This window comes from Ictalurus furcatus, chromosome 15, assembly GCF_023375685.1.
Source record: "Ictalurus furcatus strain D&B chromosome 15, Billie_1.0, whole genome shotgun sequence".
In the NCBI taxonomy this organism is placed as follows: Eukaryota; Metazoa; Chordata; class Actinopteri; order Siluriformes; family Ictaluridae; genus Ictalurus; species Ictalurus furcatus.
The window spans coordinates 19,096,641-19,109,739 of record NC_071269.1 but is presented as its reverse complement, the minus strand read 5'-3'; the positions used below and the strand labels follow the sequence as shown (position 1 = coordinate 19,109,739).

At 42.7% G+C, this 13,099-nt stretch overlaps 1 protein-coding gene across 1 annotated transcript in view; it reads right to left on the bottom strand.

Moving 5' to 3' along the window:
• Positions 1–13,099, bottom strand: part of camta1a (calmodulin binding transcription activator 1a) — a 442,204-nt gene that overhangs the window by 3,733 nt on the left and 425,372 nt on the right. Inside the window, exons 13-22 of the mRNA XM_053644237.1 lie at positions 12,846–13,042; positions 11,854–11,932; positions 11,405–11,741; positions 10,264–10,766; positions 8,183–8,361; positions 3,207–3,444; positions 2,573–2,644; positions 2,314–2,334; positions 1,993–2,192; positions 1,234–1,308 (exon numbers count right to left, since the gene is read on the bottom strand). Coding sequence (XP_053500212.1) covers positions 1,234–1,308; positions 1,993–2,192; positions 2,314–2,334; positions 2,573–2,644; positions 3,207–3,444; positions 8,183–8,361; positions 10,264–10,766; positions 11,405–11,741; positions 11,854–11,932; positions 12,846–13,042 — 1,901 coding nt within the window. The remainder of the gene's footprint in view (positions 1–1,233; positions 1,309–1,992; positions 2,193–2,313; positions 2,335–2,572; positions 2,645–3,206; positions 3,445–8,182; positions 8,362–10,263; positions 10,767–11,404; positions 11,742–11,853; positions 11,933–12,845; positions 13,043–13,099) is intronic.

The window sequence follows — 13,099 nt, the reverse complement described above, 5'->3', positions numbered from 1 at the left end:
ACACCACACAGCTATTAGCACATATTATGTAACGTATTATGAAATACAGGGACAGGGAAGAAACCAAATGGGGGAGTTTGGGGGTGGGGGGAGTGTGGTGATGGGTTGCTGTTGTGTACAACCTTGTTTCAACAACTTCACACCATCTAAAGCTTCTGTGAAATATGACTGTCCCTTGTTTCAATATGTTCCTCCACTTGTAATGTGACAGATGATTGTAACACACTGTTATGCCGCTAATGTTATCCTGTTTGGTCAGTGATTCATGTGGCTAGTCAGCTACACCTTTGCTGGTTAATTGTGCACATCGCTCTATCAATTTGTGTGTGCAGCGCAAATTCATAGCCGAAATATTTTATGACAGTTCCAAATGCTTTTCTACGGATTTTAATATAACACACATACAGTGCAGATGGTTATACAGTACAGTGCAAAAGTCTTAGGGACATGCAAGGAAATGCTGTGAAGCATTTAAAAAGGCTGTAAAGATGCCTTCAAAAATAATGACAAAAAAAAAGTATGTCTGTTACGTAATGTGTTGCTTTCTTTACTGACATACAAAAATCTTTCTGTAACAGTTCATTTTTTGTTGGAAAAGTAATGTTGGGAAATATAAAATTCTTTTGCATTTATTAAAAAAATGCGAGTCATCTATAAAATAATCATCTATAACAAAATTTGTACAAAAAAATGGTTAGATGTTTGCACAGTACTGTATGTGTCAAGTAACATTGTTTTTCACAGTAACTGTCCTATACTGATGTTCATAAAAGGGCAATAAGTATAAAAAAAACAGTCCCTTATTTTGTCCAGCTACTATGGTGAAAAACTAACCACTAGCTACACTTACAAAGATACTGATATAACAGCCTGTGAAATACAAGAGATTCACTGCAGGAGGAGAACAGGCAGATAAGGTTTTTATAAGAAGATATTTACTGTATTTTGTTCACTAGAACTGCCATAGTACTATTTTAAAGCAGCCTCGCGTATAGGTCAATACTGGTTGATGGTAAAGCATGCCGTAAATGATTAAATAGCAAATTTGTGCCATCACCGCATCTACTACTGTCTGGCATCCCCCCAAAATCCATGAGCATTTCATGCTTATCAATATAACTGTACAGATTGCACAGTGATATATTTAGCATATTTGTTCATCTCCGCTGAAATTAATTCCTGGCTGTACCACTGTTGTAGAGTGCAGGGTGCTGCCACCAGGGGACAGATTACCTGTGACGGCAGCGGCGGAGGTATCGCATGATCTTGCGGGCAGCCTGCTCCTGTCTCTTAGTGAGCAAACTACTTCTGAAACAACAAAGAATAACAATTAGCACAACAAGTAAGGTGACCTTTTTAAAAATAAAAAAAAAATAAAAAAATTCAAATCAGAATCACATGAATAATTAGCTGATTAAAATCCCTTGCTGAGTTGAAGTGGGTATTTTAGAGCAGGGAAAACACTAAAATGTGGAGCACAGCAGGTACTCCATGACAATAAGCATTCAATAGATCACGGTTTATACATAATTGTTATCTATTGTGTCTAATGTTCTGACAAACCAAGCTGACTGCTGACTTTTGGCTTTGTTGGAGTTAGTCAGCACTTTTCAGTGCTTGTAAGTGCCCAAATGAGTATGTTGAACCAAAAAAGAGAGCATAGGGAATTGGTGCAGGCTAAGAGAAGCCAAAGCAAGCAAGGGACAGTCTTGAAAGAGCACATTCATGTTTAACTTCCGCCCACCTGCTGTAACTAGCTATATTTTTTCAATCAAAATGTTCGAGCAAATGGTTTAAACTCTGAGCAGGCCATTTTAACAAATTTACAGTGGCGTGAAAAGCTGGTTTGGTAACATCTCAAATCACATATTTTCACTTTTTTCAGAAAAGACTTAAGGCAACATGAAGTGATCCTCAGTCTGCCCAGGTTGGTGCTGTTCTTCACCATCAGCTAGTGAGTCAGGGCCCTAAGACTAAAATGGGAGTGGCTACCTGAGCTTGTGCTGCACCAGAGCCGAGGTGGCGGTGCGTCTGTGAGGCCGGAGCTGACGGAACTCTCTGTAGCTGCGGTAGTATTGCTGGATCAGCACGGCCGCCCGTCGACTCTGCTGGAACTTCTTCTGCTCGTGGTAACTCCGGAACTTACTCTGGATAAGGATGGCAGCCTGCGTCATCTTCTTATAAAGTGCATACTGCCACAGAGCAGAGAGATTATACAGTCAGGGTGGAGGACAGGGAGAATATTTTCTCACAGACTATTTTCAGAGGAGAATGAGTGCTGGTGTCTAGTGTTCACCCAAATAGAGGAGTTACCTTCAATGCTATCCATGTTAGCTTGGGAAAGAACAGAAAATTGGCCTGCGATTAGATATAGATGGACTTGAGGGTATTCGAGATGATGGTTTTGGATTTGAGAAGGATGAAAGTCGCAAGTACTCTTGTAATGGAGAAAGACTCTACAACACTGATTTGTACAGGTTTTACTGTAGGTTTGCATGTTTTTACACTTGACAGTTAGCAGTGATACAGTGTTGATGTCAGTCTGAAAAGATGGCAGTCAGGGACAACTTACCTGTTTGTATTTTCTGTAACAGCGCTGAATGACAGCAGCTGCTACTTCCTGTTGCTCACGCAGTGGGCGTTCCTGCAGGAGAGCAGAGCAGGAGATTAGAGCTGAGACTGGTCCAATGCCTGCCGGCAGAGACAGGCACTGTACCACCAACTGAGAGACAGGGAGAGAGAGAGGGAGAAAAAGAGACAAAGAGAGAGAGAGAGAGAGAGAGAGAGAGCAGCAGCAGGAGGGAAGCAGGTGCAGTAGGCAAGGGGTTGAGGGTCGAGTTTACCACAACCCCCCTGCTCTGTTTCAGCTGCCAGAACTGGCTGAGCATCATGTGTGTGTTTGTGCCAGGAGCCCATGTGTGCAATGGAAACTCATTACAGACAGCCATGGGAGGCAGCACACTTCATGGACATCGGCATACAGAGAGAAAAAGACAAAGAGATTGTAATGCATATGCTCCTATAAGCCAGGCCATGCGCTGGTTTAGCCACCTTTCCATGCTGAAGTCACAAGGACATGAACCTGTGTGGATCTGTTCAGAAAATGTCTAACTAAAGACAAATGGACATACTGGAATACAGGACTGCCTGTCAAAACCTCACCTATCAATCCCCAGCACTGAAATGTTACACAAATGGACGTGTACCTTGTACTTGCGGAAGGCGCTCTGTACCAGCCGAGCGGCCTCGTACAGCTCCCTCTGCTCCAGGTCGGTAAGGGTGAGCTGAGACAGCTCTCGCTCCATCTTGCTGTTGGAAGCGTTCAGGAACTCGGCCCAGTTGGCCGGGGAGGGCAGAGCACCCTTCTCAAATGGACTGTCACACTGAGGGGAACTGTCTGGACTCAGACCCGGGTTGGGGGTAAGGGGTTCACTATATAGAGACCTTCACATACACATAAGCACACACACACACACACACACACACACACAAGCACAGATGAATGAAGGTTTAAACAGACAATTCTGTATACTAGTGCTGCCAGAACACATTTCACTGTTGAAATACTATTAAAATGTTCATAATATTTACACACTTAAAGGCAAATGCTCTACATTCCAATGTTTTACAATTTAAATATATTGCAACACACATTTTCTAAACTTGATACACATTACATTTATCATAAATTATGTACCACAAATTACATAATAACAAATTAAGCACAAACAACATCTACCATTGAAATATTAGGGTTATGATTTCCAGCAAGCACTTATAGGAGTCATTCCTTTTCTGTGGTTGAATCTCAAATGGAGTTCTACTCCCTTCTGGACCACCAATGCAGTTTCCTTCAAGAGCTAATGGAGATTTGATGTGTGCTTATTTCCTTGCCGAGTACTAATAGCAAAGTCGACACCTTGTTACTGTCACCTCATGTGTGGTAAAATGTAAAAATGCCCCTCTTTCCCATTCCCATCTTGTAGACGAAGCAGGATAAAGACACGGATAATTGTTCAAAAATCCATGCAAAAGACTACATGGATTTGGTCAAATTTGCACTGTCAATGAGACTGTGTGATTTTAGTACTGATTTATGATATTCACCATTGCCTCTATACCAGTGGTCACCAACCCTCTTCCTTAAGATCTACCTTCTTGCAGGTTTCATCTCCAATCAAAATCTAACACACCTGTTTTTAAGGCAATGATTAGATGGTCAGGTGGGTACGATTATGGTTGGATCTAAAGTTTTCAGGAAGGTAGATCTCCAGTAACAGGGTTGGTGACTGCTGGTCTTTTGTATGTGTTATATAGCATATACAGCATATGATGGTGTGTACTCAGTACTCAGAGTAAATAATATAACATTATAACTTATTCAACATCTTCCAAGACCTGTTGGAGATTTAATTGCATATGACCAGTGCTCAGATTGGCGGGTACAAGAGCATCTTCAACAAGCACTTACATGACCTTGCCCTAACTTCAGTATAATGTCAGTTGAGAAGAGGGAAGGCTATGAAAGAACTGCAACTTGTTCATCAACTTCCCCTGATACTGCAGAAGTGCAGCGTGGAGTGAAGTGAAGGACCACTGTGCCTGTAGGGCCTGCTAGGAAAAGGAAAGGCGAGCTCCTCTGTGGCCCAATCAAAAGAAGAACAGCAGCTGACAGAGCTGTCGAGCTTAGTACAGTTGCTCTGAATGTAGAGTCAGAACTTTATGTAGGCTGCAGCTAAGAGCACTAATGGCACAAGCGGTGCTAACAGCGCTAGCAGTGCTCACAGCGCGAACAGTGCTTATGGCAGCATGCATAGAGAGTGTGTCAGAGTGGAAAATGCTTTCATCATCTTGAGGAAGGCTGTCAGAAGAGTGAACACCAGGAAGGCAGCAGGACCAGACGGTATCTCAGGTTGGGTCCTTAGAGCCTGTGCTGACCAGCTAGCACCGGTGTTCATGCACATATTCATCCTCTCCCTGGTACAGTAGATCCCACAAGCTTTAAACAGTAAATTATAGTTCCTGTCCAAAGAAACCTCAGTCTGCCTGCCTCAATGATTATCGCCCAGTTTGCTTTGAAATGCTGGTCAGAGACTTCATCAACTCTTCATTACCTGACACCCTGAACCCATTACAGTTCACTGCCCCAATCTCTCAACTGATGAGCCCATCACACATCCCCTGCACACAGCCCTGAGCCATCTGGATACCAGGAAGGGAAATTATGTTAAAATGCTGATTGGTGACTACAGCTCAGCATTTAACATTACTATTCCCTCCAAACTCACCACCAAGTTAGAGGACCTGGGACCTGGACCTGTGATAGCCCATCCCTGGCAGTGGATCTCAACTACCTGATATGTGGACCACAAGCAGTACGGGTGGGTAGACATGTCTCACCTCCCCTCACCAACAGTACTCGTGCTGATGTATTCATTGTACACTTATGACTGTGTGTCTACTTTCAACTCAACCACTATTGTTAAGTGTTTGACGACACTGTTGTGGTGGGCCTGATCTCCGATGATGATGAGAAGGCCTACTTGGAGGAAATTAAAAGCCTGGAGAACTAGTACCTGGAGAACAACCTCCTCCTGAATGTCAGCAAGACAAAGGAGTTCATAGTAGCCATCAACATGAAGCAGGAGAGGAGCTACGCCCCCACTTAAAATCATTGGTACCGCAGTGTAGATAGTGGACCATTTCTGGGACCTTGACATTCATCACGCAGTTACATGACGCAGGACCTGTCCTGTCACATTAACACCCTGGTGAAGAAGGCCCGTCAGGGTCTTTACCACCTTAGATGCTCAAGGGACATTAAACTGCCCTCTGAGGTGCTTAGGAGCTTTTACACCTGTACCACTGAGAGTATCCTGACGGGAGTCATCGTAGCCTGGTTTGGGAACAGCACTAAGCAGGTTAGACAAGCTCTCCAGAGAATGGTGCAATCAGCTGAGCGCACCAACCGCACTGAGCTCCCTGACCTGCAGTCTATTTTACAGCAAGTGGTGCTGGACCAACGCCAGGAAGATAGTGAAGGACCCCAGCCATCCAAGCAATGAACTTTTCTCTCTGGTACAGTCAGGGAAGTGCTTTCATTCCCTGAAGGCCAACACAGTGAGAATGAGGAATAGCTTCTTCCTACAGGCCATTCGGGCCCTCAAGCAGGACAACACCTAGGACTAGACCTTGGATTTGTTTGCACAACACCCACACCCCCTACATTCCTGTTAATATACTCATATTATCCTGCATTTATAAATACTTATTATATATGTTAGCTCTTTCACTGCTATTACCTCAGCTCGATGTTGCACAGCATTGTATTGCACATCTTTTATATCATTTATATTTTTCTTTTTCTACTTCTATGCAAGCACATCTTTATGCAAATTCTGTTTTTTATGACACCAGACAGTCATAAAAAGCATTTCACTGCTCATTATACTGTATATGGTTGTGTGTGTGCCCAATAAAATTTTAATTTAAAATCAAATTGAATTTGAATGTACTTATGGGTGCATCTCATTCTCTAAGTTTGGTGAAAATTGCTGATAGCCCACCACTGGAACATTCTGAAGGTCAAAGTGCAACTCCAGAACATGGTATAGCAGCTGACATCAAGGCTGCCATGGCATACACAAAGCTTGATCTGCCATTAATGATCCATTAATGCCATTAATGGTAATGTGCTTGATAAATTTTGTAATGTATCAGTCCAAGTAAGTGGCTGGATTATTCCAGAGTGTATCAGTTTCATAAAGAAGCTCGTACATGCCTACATGGATGTTCCACCTAAGTGGAGTGACATATCAATTCAAATTCAGTTTGAATTTTGGATTAGCTCTCTGTACGTGCAAGTCAACCTAGAGCCACTGCAACAACATGGTCTGTGTGGAATTTCTCATGTAGATGATTGGCTGCTATGCTGACAATCTCAGCAGCAAGTGATGAGACAGACAGAGTACTATAGTGGTGACAGAGATATATGCATGCATCCTGAGGTGCTGGTCCAATATTTTCTCCTTCAGGGCATGCCCTTAGGAGTTCTCCCTGAGAAATGGAAGTATTACTGACGGATGCCTCCTAGCAAGACAAGTGGGTGAGGTGGCTGGTGTGTGGAAAACAATTCAGAAGAAAGCGAAAGAAAGAAATGTCCTCGAAATGAAAGCTGTAACATTTTTAGGAACTCCTGAAGGGGTCACGTGTATTTAAAGTGCAGACGGACAAGACCACAGTGGTGCTTAACATCAACACCTTCTGTTTTGGGTAGCTTCCTACCTACCAGACCGCTACAATCAGACAACAGATGCACTGTCTCGCAGCAAGACTGTCTGGAGGTTAGCAAATTCTCAGAGAGGTGCTTCAGATCATTTGGAAAACCATAAAACTTACAGTTCAGTTTGGTTCATGAAATGGACAGAGACAGACATTCTGAGCCAGTATGTTTGACCAATCGGCTGGCTAAATCTAAGACTGTATACCTTATCACCTTTGTCACGGTTATGGATGACACTGCACTGCAACAGTCTGTGCAACTGGTGTTGTTAATAGCCCCATTCTGGCCAAACAGACCATAGTTTAGTTAAGTTAATGTAAGATAAGACTTTTTTAAGCCCAGGTTGGAAATTTACAGTGTTACAGTACCATACAAGAGACAATAGAGAATATAAGACAAAAGACAATAGAGTAGCAGAAGAGTATTTAAATAAGTTCAAAATAAAGAACTATGAATCTGGGTCATTTGGGATGAGAGTGACATAGCTGGGGCTCTTGATCGACTATACACGATGGATCGTAAGGTGTCAACTTTACTATTAGTAATTGGCTTGGAAAATATTTAATGGGACACCTCCATTTGTTCCAGAAGGAAAATGTCCTATTATAATATATTAAAATATATGTATTTTTGGTCCAAATGTGTGTTGGGGGCTTAAATAAATAAAATAGTTTTGCATGTTGGACTTGGTAAATTAAGTGCACCTTGGCAGTTGAAAATGTAAAATCTACATATAAACAACAGAACCACTGTGACATTGTCCAACACCTTTATTTGATTCAAGTGCTCTGTTCATTCTGTCTGTGGCAGTATAAAAACACTACAGGCCCATTAATATTCAGATTCATTCCGTGTGCTAAAACCTGTACTGAAAGTGTTTTCTCCCCAGAGGCTTCTCACCTCAGGTGGATGATGCTGGGCAGCTGCTCCACGTCTCCCAGGTAAGTAGCCAGCCAGCTCATGGTGCTGCTCAGTCCGCTGCTGTCCAGAGGAACAGACTCCACAGCTGAGAAGTTCTCCCTCTTAATGCGCTCTGGCGTCGCCTCGATTATGTGCTCCGCCAAGGTCATCATGTTTGCCTGGCAGCAGCCAACAAACGTAGAAATGAACTGTAGGATCCAAGAGAACTTTTATTTTTTATGTTTAATATTATTATTTAAAAAAGTGGTTTGTCATTTTCAAGCCCTCTTCTGGCTGTGAGATGAATTGCAATTGCAATAAACACTGCAATACTGATAAAAATTTTCCATTCCTTGAGCCTACCCCACCCTCTCTGTTGAAACAACTTATGCCTGATGAGTTGCCTTTTAAGAAGAAGGGGGAAAAAACAGCAGAGCTGAGCAGCTGTTTCAGCTGGGGGAGTGGACTGATTTTAGGGTTGGAAAATTGTGAACAGAAGTCTGAAATGAAGAAAGTAGCCAGATATCGTGAATGACAGTTTTCTAAAATATTAACTCCATATTCTATAAAACAAATTCTGGTTTTAGTAATTTACAATATCCATGTATGAAACTGAATATGACACATTATTTGCTTAATTTGTTTATTGATACACTCCTTGAAATACCCGTTTCCCAATAAGCGGTAGTAAAGTAGAACCCCTGTAGATAGCTATAGGGGTTGTACAGGGTTTTAACTATCCAATGAATCATTGATGAAGCTTTTTTCTAAGTGTGTAACACCATGTGCTCCTAACACACAGTTTAATTAGTACAGATCCCTATATGTGTCATTGACTACGTTTACATGGACAGCAATAATCTAATTATTGACCTTAATCTAAGTAAGGTAATAATGTGATTAAGGTGTTTACATGAGTCGCTTTTAGAATACTCCTGTCATGTACCCATTTTACATGTTTTAGAACATAATTAGATTAAGAGCCCGCGTCATTACGTCACTGTGCCATGCCGTCCGACGTCCCTCCAGAATTTCACGTATCAACATACAGTCCGTCTTCGTTATGGTACCGTATACAGTTTTGGGTGTTTTTATTTATTTTTTTTTTACGAACGCTTTAAGTGCAGTTAATTATTTGTCATGCTGTACGTGCTAATAGTCAACTGCTTGAAGCGGTGGGTGTGTCCCAAATCGCGTAGTTACCTCCTATATAGTAGCCGAGATACATGTATTTTTCCCCACTACAGGCCTATAGTAGGAAAGTATGCGATTTGGGACACAGCCGAACTCTCTTGTTCGCCATAAAACGTAAAACTGCCGTGTGTGATCGTGTCCTGTCGCAAAATGCGGTGAAAACTCCCACACGACGTTCATAATGTGATTAAGGTGTTTACATGTCACTACTACACATCCATAATGCGACTAAAACAGGAGTACTCCACCTGTCTTAATTAGATTATTGCTTACTTCGATTAGGACCTTAATTAGATTAAGGTAAGTAAAAATTGCTGTTTACATGGTAGTTTCTTAATTAGAGTATGGTCTTAATCGGCTTAAGAGTGGATTATTGTTGTCCATGTAAACGCAGCTATTGTTGTTGCTGCTTTTGTAAAATAGCGAAATAACACACATTCGCACATACAAAAAAATGTCATTGCCACTGCTGCTGTCAGGAATTCATAACCTTTGAGGAATAACACACTCACACATACACAAACTTGCCACACACTCACAAATCAATCTAACTCTAGTGCCACCGCTGTGTTTGCTCTACGCGACTGCCCTTATTCCCTCCTCCTTTCTCCAGCTCGGAATGACAGAGACGAATAGAATTGGAGGAGCTCTTGGCCCTGAGGGCAGATCAATCGCTGGAGTTTATTATGTGGTGATACAGATCTGAGGCAGTGTGCAGGGCCAGACTGACTGCTCTTGAATGCCGTCTTACACACATTAACACGACGGATGGCCAATCTATTGACTTAGTTTTCTTAGTGTGAGGCTTTTTTTTTGGATAAAATCATATACATCTCTGGAATTGTGAACCAGACAAGAGGAAAGAGTGCCCACAAATCATTGCTCACCTGCAGGTCTTCCATGTGTGAAAGACAGTCCTGGTTCTCCAAGTCCTCCTTATAGGTGAGCAGCTCAGTGTCCACAATCTCTCTGTCAGTCATGGTCATCATGCTGAGGTTCTCTCCTCGCTGACGCAGCCTGGTCGCCAGCTTCTCCTTCCCCAAGCTGCTTCCTCCACCTCCTCCAGATACTTTTCTGTACACCTCCCTGGAGCTCCACTTATGTCCCCCTGTGCGAAACGAGCTCAACTTGGCTTGTGAGATGCCACCGGTTTTGGTGCCTTCAGCAGCTGTGTTTTGCTCAGCACTGGGTGTTTCTGCAGGGAGTGTGTTTGGGTTGGTGGAGAGCTTGTGGAGCTGCTGGTGCTCCAGGCTCAAGGGAACCGAGGCGGCTTTATTCGGCCGTGTCTGAGCCGCTTCTGGGTTCGGTTTGTGTTTTTTAGCTGCAGGGAGATCCCGCTGGCACTCGCTGCTGTAGTAGCTGGAAGGCTCGGATCTGGGGCGTCTCAAGTCTAGACATGAAAGGAAAATAGAGGGAAAAAAAGAATTGGACTCTGTCAGGACTGCACCAACTTTCAATTAAATTTGCTCTCTGATCTCTGCGGTGCTATTAGAGCTAATCCCAAGAATTGGGCTGTTAAAATTACAACACCAATTCCTAAAAAGTTGGGACGCTGTGTGAAATGTAAATAAAAACAGAATACAATGATTCGCAAATCTCATAAACCCCCATGTTATTCACAATAGAACATAGAAAACATATCAAATGTTTCAACTGAGGAAATGTACCATTTTAAGGAAAAAATAAGGTAATTTTAAATTTGATGGCGTCAACACGTCTCAAAAAAGTGGGGACGGGGCAACAAAAGGCTGGAAAAGTAAGTGTTACTAAAAAGAAACAGCTGGAGGTTCATTGGCAACAGATCAGTAATATGATTGGGTATAAAAAGAGTATCTTAGAGAGGCAGAGTCTTCAGAAGTAAAGATGGGCAGAGGTTCACCAATTTGTGGAACAAATTGTGCCACAAGTACCACTCACCAAGGTGCTGCAATAATATACTAGCCACTGTTCTGCTGTTAGGCCCTTCCTATAATGGCTCCTGTCTAACACACTTCAAATTTCCCTTCTTTCTCATTTTCTGAGACTCACCAGGAGTGATGTTGCTGGAGGGGTTAGTGGTAGCGGTGATGGCTGCACCACTCTTGTGGCTGCTGGGGGTCACCATGCTATCACTGGTCCAGCTGACCATCCAGCTGTCGGAGGAGGGAGCATCAGAGTTAGGAGAGAAGGCCATGTGGGTGGAGGGAGGCTGCGGCTGCTCCTCTCTCTGGAGCTGCTCCAGACACTCAGCCAGTTTGGTGTGGCCTCGAGAGCGAGCGATGGACAGAGGTAGGCGGCCCAGAGAGTCTGGGATGGTCAGAGCTCTGCGGTCCCATTTGTACAGAACCACGGCTGCTTCGAGGTGACCCAGAGCACAGGCCCACATCTACACATGAGGAGCAGGGTATGATATATTCAACAAGGAGATCAGATTAATGTTACATGTTATCTCTGATATCTATGAGTGTTTGTTATAAGAACCAGGTGGAAATTTTTACCAAGGGTGTACAAGAGAAGTGGTCAACGTTAAGTGGGTCCACCTCAAGCTCCAGATCAATGCTATCTGCATGCTTAGTGCTGTACAAAAAGAAAAATTTATTTATTCTGAATGCTAAGAAACTCAATAAATCATGTTATCCTGTTACACAAAATCAATTGTCATCACATGTACATGTAACCATTCATTCATTTATTCCTCTTCATTATGTGCATTATCTTGGTCATGTTCATGGTGGATCCTATTCTGGGAACACTACATAAAACACACTGGATGGGATGCCAGTCCATTGACGGTCCATTGACGGTCTATTGACGCATGCACACATTCACATACTCGTTCACACTAGAGACAATTTTGTGTATCTAACCCACATACTGGCATGTTTTTGGGATGTGAGGGGGAAACAGAAAAACTCGGAAGAAACCCAACCAGTATGTGAGAACATACAGAACGCCATACAGACAGTAATCTGAGCTCAGGATCGAAACAGGGTGCTGTGAGGCTGTGATACTTCACACTGCGCCACTGTGCTGTCCTATTGTTTAATCATTCCTCATGTCTGCGTATGTATAATATGTATTCATGATTATGAATAATGAGGGCCAATATGTCCGCCAAGAAATATCTGAAGTGTTTTTCTTGATAATGGACAATTTCCGCAACTATAACAACAAGAACAATGAAAAACATTTTTTTTTAGTTTGTTCTGTTACAGTCTGATATTTTTCAGCAAATATAACTACATTATACGCCATGAAGGCAAAGGGAATGGAAAATTAAGCTGATATGATTTGATCTAATATTGATTAAATCTTGAAAGACATTTTCCTCAAAAGTCTAAAACTATGACTCAATTAGAAATCCTGTGACTAGTGAGAGTACATACACAGTAAATACAAATACAAATATGACATTCACACACACTCTTCTTTTTCTGTCACTCTTTCTGACACTCTCCATCTCATTCCCCAGGTGTGGGATGTGACTCACCGCCACTTGATGAGAGTTTTGATGAGCGTGGCGTAGCCTTGTCCAGCAGCAAGGTGCAGCAGGGTCATTCCCCGGAAGGTTTTAGAGTGGATCAGGTGTTTGGATTTGGCCCAGCACGCACGGTTCATCATCTTCTCACACACGACCACCACACGGCTCTCAAACGAACTGCCCGCCTGTCCCTGGCCTGACAGACACTGTGGACACAGGGTATGTACAGTTTAGAGCTGACTCTATTACAAAAGTACCTGATT